Source organism: Microcaecilia unicolor, chromosome 6 (genome assembly GCF_901765095.1).
Source record: "Microcaecilia unicolor chromosome 6, aMicUni1.1, whole genome shotgun sequence".
Taxonomy (NCBI): domain Eukaryota; kingdom Metazoa; phylum Chordata; class Amphibia; order Gymnophiona; family Siphonopidae; genus Microcaecilia; species Microcaecilia unicolor.
Window position 1 is genome coordinate 4,551,736 of NC_044036.1, and position 14,967 is coordinate 4,566,702.

General features: G+C 42.1%; 1 protein-coding gene across 1 annotated transcript in view; it reads left to right on the top strand.

Annotated features, from left to right (window-relative positions):
- CDC20 (cell division cycle 20) overlaps positions 1-14,967 on the top strand; it is a 251,137-nt gene that overhangs the window by 147,529 nt on the left and 88,641 nt on the right. Inside the window, 1 exon segment of the mRNA XM_030207534.1 lies at positions 6,781-6,875. Coding sequence (XP_030063394.1) covers positions 6,781-6,875 — 95 coding nt within the window.

Here is a 14,967-nt window from a genome sequence, read left to right on the forward strand (position 1 = left end):
GCCGGCTGCTGTATTGCAGTCTGCGGGGCACTCACAGGCATCCCTACTACTTGTGGCATTAATCCTTGCTGCGTCTGCATTTGTACTTGGGGCATTCCTGCATTCTGATAACATTCTGAAGCATAGTAACCATATTGCTGACAAATCATATTGTTCAGATGTTATTAAAGATTTTAAATCACCTCTTTCCCCTATTAGCCCTACACACAGAACTAGCTAGGACTGTGACTAATTTAAGCCAGATGATCTCTTAACACTGCAGGAATCTCACTTAAAAAAGAGTCAAACAAAGTTAAATTGCAAAGACATTCCACATAGAGAACTAGAAACAGAATAACACATATTTTAAAATAAACAGAGATCACCTTATAAGACAAAATCAAACTTATTTAAATCTAATCTAAAACAATCTTTTAAAAGGAACAAAGAAAAAATTTCAGTTCTTCTTGACCTTTCTAACCGTTAGCTTAGCAACAGCCAGACACCGAGAAATCAAAAACAGATGACATTCCTCAACCTTCAGGCTGAACCAAAGGCTGATTTTCCTGTTCTCGCTGTATTTTTTCTACATCTGCATGAAGAAGATCTGCTGCTACAGAAAATAAATTCCAAATTGTAAGATGTTGTTCTAAGCTTTTCTTCTGCCTAGTTTTATTTTTATTTTCTTGTAAATAGCTCAGGAGAGATAATAATTTTGGACGATCAAACGATCCATCCTGAGACCAGCTCAAAACAGAATCTTTTCCTTCATATTTGACCCATTTCTCATGTATTTTTTCAATCTGTTTTTTTTCTAATGGGAATAATTCTATGACATGCTGCAAAGGGGAGCATTTTTTTTGAACTATCTAAATCTAAATAAATAGCATATACAGGAGGCTTTTCTTTCTTATCTGCCCCTTTCCCTTTCATTTTATTCTGACTATTACAATTTCTCCTATAAAGCCACAATCTACAAAAATATACTAATGCACTTAAACAAAGAAAATATACAAAAAAGAAAACTACAAAGCTAAACAAATATACCAGTAATAAGGCCACAGTGTAAGCTTACTCACGCGTCTTCTTGATCACTCCCAAATCCGTGGTACATAGTAATCAGGCGTAAACAACGCTTGCTCTCTCTCAAAATCCTGTAAAAAACTTCATTAACAACAATCACTTAATTTGTTCTTCGTCTCGCCTTCTCTTTTCCGTTTGCGGCCTACTCCTGGCTGGCTCGCCACTTTGAAGAAAAGACTGCCGCCACTTTTGTAGAGAAGGCTAGACGAATTTTATATTTAATATAAACAGTGTATTTACAATTTTTCTGCATAGCTCAATGGGCTAGTGCAGGAAGCATTTCTTGATAAGCAATATACAAGCCAGAATGAATGATTAAAACAAAGCAATGTAAAGCAAAGAAATCAGAATGCTATATGCAGAGAGAGAAATCTATATACAGACAAAGACAAATTCAAAATGCTTGCTACCTCTTTGTTCCAATCTGATTTTATATCGTTCTTCTTTGGCATCTGACCAATTCTCTCATACAACATTCCTGTGCAAGTCTCTGAATACCACAAACTGTTAATCATGTGCAGAACATCTGCTTTCACTTACTGCTCCCCCTTCTTTCCAGACTTTCTGGAGCCGTGCCTCTGGCTAATGTGGGCCCCATCATGTCCCAGGAGATTTTAGTGTTGAAACAGCTAGCTCTGCATGTTTTTTTGAAGCATTCCACTCCAATTTTTTATGCTTTTATTCAACATTTTTATGCTTTTATTCAACAGAGCTCATTCGTTCAGCTCTCAGCACAAGCAAGTACTTGCAGAGGAACTCTCTGCCCTTCTGAAGGCCCCTGCGGTTGAACCCGTTCCACCGGGGGAAGAAGGGCAGGGATTCTATTCCAGGTACTTCCTTTTGCAGAAGAAAACAGGGGGATGTGTCCCATCCTAGACCTAAGGGCCATGAACAGGAAAACGATTGGCTATTCTCTCTGGACTTAAAGGATGCGTACACTCATATCCCAATAGTTCCTGCCCACCGGAAGTGTCTTTGATTTTGGCTGGGAACACATCACTTTCAGTACCGCTTGTTGCCTTTTAGCCTTGTTTCAGCTCCCAGGGTCTTCACCAAGTGTCTAGCGCTAGTTGCAGCATCGCTACGCAGACTAAGAGTCCATGTGTTCACTTATCTCAACGACTGGCTGGTGAAGAGCACCTCAGAGGACAGTGCTTGCGAGTCCATGCGGATGGCTATTCGGGTGCTTGAGCTACTAGGGCTTGTTTTAAATTATCCCAATTCCCATCTCCACCCTGTACAGAGATTGTAATTCATAGGAGCCCTGCTTGACACGCTGAAAGTTCGGGCCTTCCTCCCGGAGGCCAGAGCAAACGATGTCTCGCTGGCCTCCAAGGTTCAAGCTTCTCGGCATGTCACAGCTTGGCAGATGTTGAGATTGCTGGGCCACATGGCTTCCACCATGTATGTTACACCCATGACACATCTCCATATGAGATCAGCTCAATGGACCCTGGCTTCTTAGTGGTATCAAGCCTTGGGAAGTCTGGAAGATGTCATCCAAGCGTCCCCAGAGCTTGTTTGCTCTCTTCAATGGTGGACAATTCGATTCATCTTGATTCTGGGACTTCCATTTCAAATTCCTCAGTTGCAAAAAGTGCTGACAACAGATTCATCCCTCCTGGGATGGTCTCTTGAGGAAACGAATCCTGGAGCTTCAAGCAGTCTAGAACGCTCTAAAGGCTTTCACAGATTGACTGTCCCATCAAATCATTCTCATTCAAATGGACAATCAGGTTGCAAAGTATTACATCAACAAGAAGGGGGGCACCGGATCTCACCCTATGAGCAAAGGCTAAAGCGGCTAGGGCTCTTCAGCTTGAAGAAAAGGCAGCTGAGGGGAGATATGATAGAGGTCTATAAAATAGTGAGTGGAGTTGAACGGGTAGATATGAAGCGTCTGTTTACGCTCTCCAAAAATACTAGGACTAGGGGGCATGCGATGAAGCTACAATGTAGTAAATTTAAAACGAATCGGAGAAAATATTTCTTCATTCAACGTGTAATTAAACTCTGGAATTTGTTGCCAGAGAATAAGGTAAAGGTGGTTAGCTTAGCGTAGTTTAAAAAAGGTTTGAATGGCTTCCTAAAGGAAAAGTCCATAGACCATTATTAAATGGACTTGGGGAAAATCCACTATTTCTGGGATAAGCAGTATAAAATGTTTTGTACTTTTTGGGGCATCTTGCCAGGTATTTGTGATCTGGATTGGCCACTGTTGGAAACAGGATGCTGGGCTTGATGGACCTTTGGTCTTTCCCAGTATGGCAATACTTATGTACTTATGTAGATGAAATAGTACCTCTGTGAACAAGAACCTCGCGTAAACATAATTCAATACCATGGTTCAACGATAAACTGAAAAAGCTAAAAACACAATCCAGGAGATTTGAACGAGCATGGAGAAAAATAAAAGATGAACACACACACAACGCATGGAAACAAAGACAATACAAATATGCAATAAGACAGACCAAAAGATCATACTACCAAACTAAAATAGGGGCTGATTACAAAGACGCGAAGAAATTATACCAACTCGTGAAAAAGCTCCTAGACACCAACCTAGTCACTACTATGAATACAGGCATCCCATCCGCAGATCTTGCCAAGTATTTCACTGAAAAAATTGTAAACCTACGCAACATGCTGCCTCAGGATAACGCTGACATCGAACACTTCCTCATCGAGTTGGACCCAACCTTTGGAGAATAGCCGGCTGACCGAACCTGGTCAAACTTTGCCCTCCTGACCGCTGAAACAGTTACCCAGGTGATCAGTAGGTTTTCCAACACTCACTGAAAACTAGACACGTCCCTGCTACCTAATGAAATCCGCCCCTGACCGCTTCATAGTAGACCTCACATACCACCTAAATTACATGCTCCAGCATGGTCTCTTCCCTTAAGAAAATGGCAATATCCTGCTCACCCCGATACCAAAAGATACCAAGAAAAAAACAAATGAAATCACTAACTACCGTACATCTATCCCGTTGGTAGTCATACTTATGGAAAGCATGGTAACCAAACAACTTACAGATTATATAAGCAAATTCTCGATACTTCACGAATCACAGGATTTCGCCTCCTTCACAGCACCGAAACAGTACTACTCACTCTCCTAGCTAAATTCAAGCAGGAAATCGCAATTGGCAAAAACATCTTTCTCCTCCAATTCGACATGTCCAGCACATTCGACATGGTAAACAAATGCTAATAATAATAATAAACCATGATATACTAATAAAAATATTAGACAACTTTGGGATCGGTGGAAACATACTTAACTGGATCAAGGGTTTCTTAACCACAAGAACATATCAAGTAAAATCAAACGCAAACATATCACCACCGTGGAAAGCAGACTGTGGAGTGTACCACAGGGATCACCACTATCACCTACCCTCTTCAACCTAATGATGACCCCACTAGACAAGTCGTTATCCAACCAAGGCCTCAACCCTTTCATCTGTGCAGACAATGTCGTAATATACATTCCTTACAAAACTAAATTGACAGAAATCGCCAGCGAAATCATGCTTAGCTTGAACATTATGGACTCATGGGCAAATGCATTTCAATTAAAACTCAATAAAGAAAAAAAACATTGTCTCATCCTTGCATCCCAACACAGCGCGGACAACCCCACTAGTATCGACATCCCAGATCATACTCTCCCTATCTCAGCCTGAAAATCCTCGGCGTTACAATAGACCGCAACTTAACTCTGGATAGCCAAGTAAAATCCACAACAAAGAAAATTTCACTCAATGTGGAAACTCAAACGTGTGAAACGATTCTTCCCGAGAGAAACATTTCGCAGCCTGGTACAATCAATGGTAATGAGCCACGTAGACTACTGCAATGGAATCTATGCAAGATGCAAAAAACAAACCTTAAACTCCAAACCACTCAAAACACGGCAGCCAGGCTCATATTTGGAAAAACGTGATTCGAAAGTGCAAAACCCCTTCGCGAAAAACTACATTGGCTCCCAATCCAATAACGCATTGCTCTCAAAATCTGTACCATGGTCCACAAAATCATCTACGGTGAAGCCCCAGGATACATGACAGACCTAATCGACCTACCAACTAGAAACACATCCGAATCGACATGAACATACCTAAATCTGCACTATCCAAGCTGCAAAGGACTTAAATACAAATCAATGTATGCATCCAGTTTCTCCAACATAAGCACACAACTGTGGATCGCATTACCAAAATCCTTGAAAACGACGTACGACCATCTGTCCTTCTGGAAAATACTAAAAAACCAACTTGTTAAAAAAAAGCTTATCCTACCGATCCAACCTAAATGCCAGATCTCGGCAACATAACATAACCGAATTATGCAATGGACATAACACAACTCTGCCACTGTTCGATTCCCTAATGTGGCTGTACCACATGAACTCTCTCTTACCACAACATCACCTTGTATTTGTTAACACCGGAGTCTGCTAACACCTCTCCGGATTATGTAAGTCACATTGAGCCTACAAGTAAGTGGGAAAATGTGGGATACAAATGTATCAAATATATAAATCTAAATCCCTCATCCCTGCATCATCATCTCAGCCACACATTCAAGCTCATTTTCAAAGCACTTAGCCTCCCAAAGTTCCATAGAAACCTATGGAACTTAGCCTCCCAAAGTGCTTTGAAAATATGCCTCATTGAGACTTTGAATCACTGCCTGTCTCTTAGTTCCTTTGCGTGGAACAGGAAGCATTTCTGAAAATGATACTCTGGAGGATCTGGACTTCAGCTTTTTACCGAAGAGCCTAAAATTGGCTTTCAGAACCTCTCTCCCACTTTTTCTTATTTCATTGGTACCCATATGTACCAAGACAGCCAGTTCCTCACCAGCACTTTCTAAAATCCTATTTAGGTGCCGCATGAGGTCACCACCTTCGCACCAGGCAGGCCAAGTGACCAAGTGATCTTCACATCCTCCAGCCACCGAGCTATCTACATGCCTAATGATCGAATCACCAACTACAGTGGGTGTCCTAACCCTTCCTGCCTGGGCAGAAGCTCCTGGACACACATCTCCTGGTGGACAGATCCTGGCTACAGGATTACTTCCTACTTCACCAAGGCGATACTCTCCTTTTAAGAGACCTCCCTGCTCCAAGACAGCACAGAGGTTGCCATACTGGAGGTGGGACTTGTTTACAATGTCCCTGTAGGTCTCCTGTTTGTATCTCTGTCTCCCTCGCTCCTCCAAGCCTGCTACTCTAGCCTCAAGAGAGCAGACTTGTTCTCTGAGAGCTAGGAGCTCTTTGCATCGGGCACACATGTGTAGCCTTTCACCAACTGGGAGATAGTCATATATGTGACACTAGGATCTGTGACATTGCACTGGAAATGAAATTGCTCAGACTTAGATTGGTGTTTTGGCTTAATGTATTTTCTACTCAACTGTTTTGCTTTTGTTTAAAACAATTTTATGTGCAAATCTTTTTGGTTATCAGAGTACAATAATCAGCATTAAAGCAATAACAAAATCAAAATACTCAATCATATAAGAAATATTTTTGCTGGCTAACATATTGCCACCTTTTTAGTGATTTGGACTTGTGCTCTAAGTGTGGCTGTATATGTTACTGTTCCTTATATTAAAAGTAACATAATCACTTTGGGTTCATTTATATGGGTTCATTTATATGAAGGATATGATCGAAATGATTCTTTTTTTTTTTTTGTAGCTTTGGGATGTTCAGCAGCAGAAGCGTCTGCGGAATATGATCAGCCATTCCTCAAGGGTGGGGTCTCTGAGCTGGAACAACCATATCCTATCTAGGTAATGCCTTTTGAAGTCAGTCTCTATTGATGATGTGAGTTAGAAGAAATCTTAAACTATTATATGTATCTATATGTGTATTTATATATCTGTATATACGTTTCTGAATTGAGGCACAACTGGGTAACATACTTGAGCAGAACAATAATATATGGTGTAAAACTACATCTAATTAATGTTTAAACAGTTAAGGAAGAAATATTATATACAAATGAATATTTCCTTAGCATCCTTCCAGATTAGTCCATATGTGTTTATATGCCTCCACCTACCAGCAGATGGAAACTGAGAACCTCTCACTGATGACATCACTGTTAAGTTTCCCTTTCATTGTCTTATCTGCCAGTATTTGCCTGTCTCCAATAGATGGTAAGGCATCATTTTCAGTTGTCTGGACAGATATTTTATTTTTTTATTTCTGTATCCCACATTTTCCCACCTTTTTGCAGGCTCAATGTGGCTTACAATGTGTAGTTGTTAGTAGATAGTAGATTAAGAGATAACAGTTAGTGTTACATAGAAAGTGGCGTAATCGAAATTTAAACAGGTAATTATAATTAAGAGATATTACTGATAGTAGGTAAGGCTGTACTGGAGGGGTTAGTTATTATTTACTACTGGTACGATATTCCTTAGATAGAAAAATAAAGCCATATTACTTTTCGATGAAGTTTTGGGCTCCCTTAAAGTTGCAGGTTGACTCTTTTCTATGTAGTGGTGTCAGATCCTCCCTCCTTCCCAGCAGTTGCTTCCTTCTCCTTTTGGGGGGGACAATATGGTTGTGCCTCATTCTCCACACCCCTCTTCTAAATTTTGATTCCATGTTTGAATTTTAATGAAACTGATCCTGGAAAACTTCTAGTAGAGTGGAATAATGTCATGTGAACCACTCTTGATGAATTGGCAACAGTGAAACCTAAGTGTTCTTTTAGGATGGTCAGTGTGCCATGATTTACTGATAATCTTGTAATATTTATTTGAAAATCTTTTTATCAAGTAATAAATATAAATAGAACAATGCAAAATGCTTCTTTGTTACATAAAAACCCAATATCAACCCCCCACCCAAATCAAAACATTAGAGATACCAACTAATTGGAACACAATTAAAGCAATGCAGTGGTTTGGAGTTCTTGTTTCTGGTGACTCCAGATGTTCCATAGCGAAGAATAAGAAAACCCCAACCCCCTCTGCAGAATACCCTTCCTCCACCCAACCTGAGAGCTCACGAGGCAGGACGTTCTGTGGAAGATCCACCAGGAAAATGGTTCGAGACCTGGCTCTGGGCTTTTGGAGATATCTGCTGCTGGTAAGCACCCCATATCGAGAGAAAATGTTTGTCTCTTGAGAGAGATATGGGTTCCATAAGATTCCCATGAAATTAAGGCATGAAGCCTATTCCTCCAATACTAGGTGGAAGGAGGATGGGGCAAGAACCAGTGGTAGAGTATACGTTTCTTCCCCAACATACACGATTTCACAAGAAAAAATTTTTCAGCAGAGCTTCTGGCCCCCAAAGTAGAACAAAAAATTACCCCCTCAAATGAAACTGTAATCTGGTGACCCGTTAGTGAGTCAGGTAGTTGAGCTCTCCCCAGAATGCCCGAATCTGAGTTCGTTGCCACATGCTATGGTAAAGTGAGTTATCACCTGAATTACATTTCTGGCAACAGGAAGGTGTCAGCCCCCCCCCCCCCCCTTACAAATTAGGCCTGATGCTGAGAAAATTGAGCTTATAGGACCGTATGCAAATGACATTCTTATAACTCAGCCGAATGCACCAACCAAGGTATCACCTGAATGGTTTTTAAATTACTGATAGACCTGATAGAATGGCTCACGTCTCGCTCCCAGGCCTCCACCACTGGGCAGAAATCCCTGGGTGGCATATCCCTAACCAGTGCCCTCTGAAACCAAGAAATGGAAACCTGGTCTAGTGTATCACTCTCCAGCAGTTCACGCAGCCAAACTCTAAAGTTCAATGACAAACTGGATGTGGGTAAAGAAGACATATAATGAGAGAACTGAAAGTAAGCAAACCTATCTACGGGTCCAAAAGAGCATTGTTGTAAATCTTCAAAGGTGAGGAAAGCCCCATCTTCTTTGAGCATATGTTCCAAGAGAGATACCACACCTCTTCCATCATCTGAATACTGTATTATCCATGCCAGGTAAAAAAAGAAAAAAGAAAACACTTTTTCCTTCTGTAAGGACAAAGATACTAGCGGGCTCCTGACTGTGCCAAAGAAGCAGTGCTCTCCACAAGGTCCACAGGGGTCACAGTAACACGCTCCGACGCAGCTGACATAGCAGCTGCTTTAGGGAAGAAGATAATTTAAATGCTGGGGCTGAAAGTACTCCCTCTGAAAGGCAATATCGGTGAATGTATTGGTACCTAACAGCCAGTCTTGAAGATAACCAGGCGTGTTTGCTGCATCATATGTCTTCAGATCTGGAATATGTAGCCCCCCCTATTCCAGGAACCAAAGAGGAAGTGCCATCTCAGTTTAGTAACATAGTAGATGACGGCAGAAAAAGACCTGCACGGCCCATCCAGTCTGCCCAACAAGATAAACTCGTATGTGCTACTTTTTGTGTATACCTTACCTTGATTTGTATCTGTCATTTCCAGGGCACAGACCGTATAAGTCTGCCCAGCACTATCCCAGCCTCCCAACCACCGGCTCTGGGACAGACCGTATAAGTCTGCCGAGCAATATCCTCGCCTCCCAACCACCAGCCCCGCCTCCCACCACCGGATCTGCCACCTAATCTCAGCTAAGCTTCTGAGGATCCATTCCCTCGGAACAGGATTCCTCTATGTTTATCCAATGCATGTTTGAATTCTGTTACCGTTTTCCTCTCCACCACCTCCCGCGGGAGAGCATTCCAAGCATCCACAACTCTCTCCGTGCCATCTCAGTTTAGGTTTTTTATTTTTTATAACCTCCCCCCCCCCCGCCAAGCAGAACTATGCCAAAAGCTTTTGGAGAGCTTGGAGATCATGCAAAAGGCGAAAAGGGAGGAACTGAAGGACCTACAACCAGCATGGGAATAGTACCATCCGATAAAGATTTATTTTCCCCATCAAGGTAGTGCACTCCAGCGATCCAACTGATCTCTTGTATCTTGAAGCAGTTTATCTATATTTAATCTATACAAGGAGGTACTGTCCATTGGTGAACTGCATACCTAAATTATGAAATGACTGCTTTGTCCATTGTAATGGAAAAGGAGATCACCAGCATCGCCATAAAGTCGAAACCCGCCAACACCTCAGATTTAATTTAAAGCCTGAAAAATCCCCATATTCATCAAAAATCTCCAGCAAAATTGGAAAAGAGAAATGAGGTTCAATAAGAAATACCAGTAGGTTGTTGGCAAAAGCTGCAATTTTAAATTGATGAGAACCTATGTGCACCCTGTGACTTTCTGGATTGCTTTGAATTTCTCTAATTTAGGGGTCAAGGGTTAAAACAAAAAGTAGGGGAGAAAGCGGACACCCTGGTGCATTCCCTTGCCGATAGCAAAGGATCTGGTAAGATTCTATTAGCATAAATTCTTACCCTTGGGGCTTCATACAAGGCAGCCACTGCCCTTAAACAGTACCCATAGCTTAAACCTTAAACAGTACCCTTCCACCTCATATGCTCTTAAGACACCATAGAGAAACCCCCACTTCACCCTATCAAAAGCCTTTTCTAATCGAAGCTAATTGGTAGAGAGGGGGTTCCCCCTCCCCCTCCCCCCTCCTTCGATTGCACAGACACCAACGCTTTCAGAATGCTTCGCATATTTTTGGAAATTGTGCGTCCACACACAAATCCTGCTTGTGGCTCTATCACAGGTGGGAGCACCCTAGCTAGCCTGTTGGCCAAGGTTTCCTCTATCAATTTGGTCTATTGTTTAAAAGTGAGATTGGATGGTAAGACTCTAGGCATTCTGGGTTCTTCACTGGCTTCAAAACGACTATTATCTGTGCCATGTTAACCAAGGTAGGGAGGAAACCTTGCAGTATGATCTCATTAAATACTGAGGTCAGAATGGGACTAATTTCTGTTCTTCACTCTGGAACCCATCTGACCCTGGAGTCAACTTGAATTTGCTTATTAAGCATTACATAAGAACATGAGGAGCCATACTGGGTCAGACCAATGGTCCATCTAGCCCAGTATCCTGTTTTCTGTAATTTTATTCTTTTTAATAGTTTCCACTATTTTACCCAGCACCGACGATAGGCTTATCGATCTGTAATTTCCCAGATCACCCTGGAACCATTTAAAAAAATTGGCATCAGATTGGCTACCCTCCAATCTTCAGGTACTACAGACAACTTTTAATGACAGGTTGCAGATTACTATCAGCAGATCTCAGTTTCAGGTTTGAGTTCTTTCAGTACCTTGGATGCATGCCATCCAGTCCAGGTGATTTACTAATCTTTAGTTTATCAATTTGGCTCAGTACAACTTCCAGGTTCACTGAGATTTTTCAGTTCCTCCACATCATTACCCTTGAAAACCATTTCTGGTACAGGTAGATCTCTTACATCTTCTTTCGTAAAGACTGAAGCAAAGAATTCATTCAGTTTCTCCACTATGGCCCTTTTGCTCCTTCATGATCTAACAGTCCCATGGATTCCCTTGCAAGCTTTCTGCTTCTGATGTACCTGAAAACATTGTTACTTTGGGTTTTTGCTTCTGCGGCAAGTTTCTTCATACTCTTCTATCCTTCTTTATCAATGCTTTGGACCTAACTTGCTAGTGCTTTTGTTGCCTATTTACTAAGAGAGGCTGAAACCATTGACGCACAGTAGAGGCAAAGCCTAATTCAGATAACATGCTAATCAATTTACTGTGGCTAACCGTGTCAAACGCAGCAGATATATCAAACTGAAGTAATACTATATTGTTTACTTAACGCCTTATTCACTTCAGATGTTAATAGTAATAGAAGTGTTTCAGTGCTATGATACATCCTTAAACCATGCTGAGAATCACAAAATAAATTAACCTTTCGCACAAATTTAGATAAGGATTCACCACATATTTCATTAATATAGCAAAGAAAGGTATTCTAGCAACTTCTAAAATTAGCCACCTGAGATAGACCAGCACCAGTAGATTTTGTGATTGGAGTCAGAATAATGTGTCCTATAGAAGGAGAAAAACCAACCTTGGGACAGTCAAATTCACCCTGGTGACTAACCAATTTATGTTTCAACACATTTATTGAAGGCAACAACAAGGTAACAAAGCACAAATTACTATATTAGCAACATGTCCCTCCATGTTCTGAGTATAGCTAATACACTGGGCCTTCTGAGCCTTCATTTAACATTTTAATAACCCCCCCCCCCCCCAACTCCCCTCCCCTCAGTCCACCATCCTGCATCCAAATCCTATTATCTCTACTGCCCCCATCTCCCCTCTCCCATCCTATCCCCCCGTCGCATAAACTTCCACCCTGGGCAACCCCTAAAGGCACCCAGGATGATTGCACATGAAGTATTCTTTCCCCTCCCTCTCTATCCCAAAGTTCCTTAGGATAAGGTATCACTTTCACCTTTCACATGGTATTGATAAGGAGGCTATGCCCTCGAGGGCTCAAACTGAACAGGTAAGGATTCCATATTGCCAAAAAGGCCTTCCTACGTCTGGGGGATCCTCTAGCGTCTCTAGCTTCCCAAGTCACCAACAGATGCACTTGATTCCTCCAGTGCCAATATGCCGGGGGATCCGCCGATATCCAATATTATAATATAACATTTCGAACTAGTGGCTCTCTCTTGTGGATTTATATGTACTAACTGTACTTTGGCTATGGTATGCTTGAAGTATCACCCTTGCTCCACATTCCCTTAGTCTTTCATCCTTAGTCACTAGGGGAATATTCCTGAGGATTGCTGCAATATCCCAGTCTTCCAGGGACCTCCCCAAATCTTCTTCCCATCTTCTCTCTAACCCCCTCCATTGCTAAACGAATCCCCAAATATTTAAATGAATTATCTGCCCTACATAATGGAAAATCTAAGTTCCACAACTGCTTAACTCGAGGTGAGGACAGCAAAGCCTTCGACTTATCCAAATTGAGGTGAAACCCTGCATAATCGCCATATTCCCGAAATGTCTCCAATAACGGCTCAAGGGATTCCCGTGGTGTACTAAGTTGAACTAACAAGTCGTCAGCAAAAGCACCACCTTGAAACAGTGAGGACCAATCTGAATACCTTTAATGTCAGGATTTGCCATAATCTCCCTTAAAGGGGGTCCAATGTTAACAAAAAAAGAAGAGGCGACAAAGGGCATTCCTGTCTAGTCCCCCAAAGCACTGGGAAGGGCCGAGATTCCCTCCCATTGACCAACACTTTAGCGCAGGTTGCCGAATATAGCGCCCTGATGACCGAAACAAAGCGACCCCCAAACCCATATGCCTTTAGGGTGGCAAATAAAAAATCCCACTTTACTCGGTCAAAGGCCTTCTTGGCATCAAAACTAATACGTATAGATTTGAACCCCCTTCGCTCCCTATATTCCAGCTTGGTCAGTATTGCACGCAGATTCTTTGCCACCGAACGTCCCCCCACAAATCCCACCTGAGACTGATGAAGAATACCCGGTAAGACCCGAGCTACTTGATTCGCCATTATCTTTGCCAACACCTTGACTTCAAAATTCAGTAGGGAAATAGGACGATATGATGCCGAGCAGGTGGGATCTCTTCCTGGCTTAGGTAACACTATAATTTGAGCTAAATCTAAGGATTTGGGCAAGGCTTCCTCGTCTACAATTTTGTTAAACATTTTAGTTAAAGGAGGAACCACCACCTCTCCCATAAGCTTATAAAACTCAACTGTAAAGCCGTCTACCCCTGGAGCCTTTAACAGGGGACTACTCTCGATTGTCAATGCTACTTCCTTCTCAGTTATTGGAGCGTTGAGTTGGTCTCTCTTTGCTTGTCCTATGGAAGGCAGTGCGATATTATCCAAGTACAATGCCCCCGGGAGACCTTCATCCGGGGGAGCCACATATAAACCTCGATAATAATCCTGAAAAATCTCACAAATCCCCTCATCCGAATGAACCCTATGTCTTCCAGTATCCTAAATTGTAAGAATTTTTTTCGAGGGCCACCTCTAGGCCGAATCAACCTTGCCAACAACTGTCCTGCTTTGTTACCATGTCTATAAAGCATATACCGGTGAAACTGCTGCGATTTATGGGCCCATTGATGATGAAGCATATTCAACTCTGTTTGGTATTCCAACAGAGTCCTCCGATGATCCCCTGTAAGCGAGATCCCATAACACTGCCTAGCTCTACGTAGCAGCCCTCCCAGCCTTAAGATTTCTCTGTCACGGGCCTTACGTTTATAATGGAAATAGCTTATTATTTCTCCCCTTAGAACCACTTTTGCTGCATCCCAGTACAATACAGAGTGAGCCTCATGCTCTACATTCAGAGTCTTATAGGATTCCCAACACTTCAACATCCGCTCCCGAAACATAGGGTCCTTATATAACTCAATGGGGAACCGCCAACGCCACCTCGTGGCCCAATATGCCCTAAATCCCAATCCATCCACACCCAGGCATGGTTCAATATAGCATAGGGTCTTCTATCCGATTTCTGCACTCTGCTAAACTCCCCCCTGGTTACCAGCAAATAGTCGATTTGTGCCTGGGTAGAATGCGCTCAAGATAAATGAGTATAATCCCTATCCAATGGGTGCAGCTCCTTCCAAATATCAACAAGGTCCAACAACTGACTTAACTGGATTAAACATTTGTTAGCATAATAACCAGACAAAGGTTCCGATGTTGACTTATCCATACCAGGGTCCCACACTACATTAAAGTCTCCCCCCACCACCAAGGGATCACTCGTGAGAAGTCAGTGCTTTAGTCACATGTTTGTAGAATTTCTTATCATATTGGTTTGGGGCGTAAATGTTACGTATGTAAACTGTATGTTTGTTGATGACCGCCTTAACCAAAATAAAACGTCCTCCAGGATTTGCCTCTATGGTCTGGACCTTCAGTCACCCCCTTTTTAAACAAAATGGCCACTCCCCTTTCTTCCCCTGGGCTGCCGCT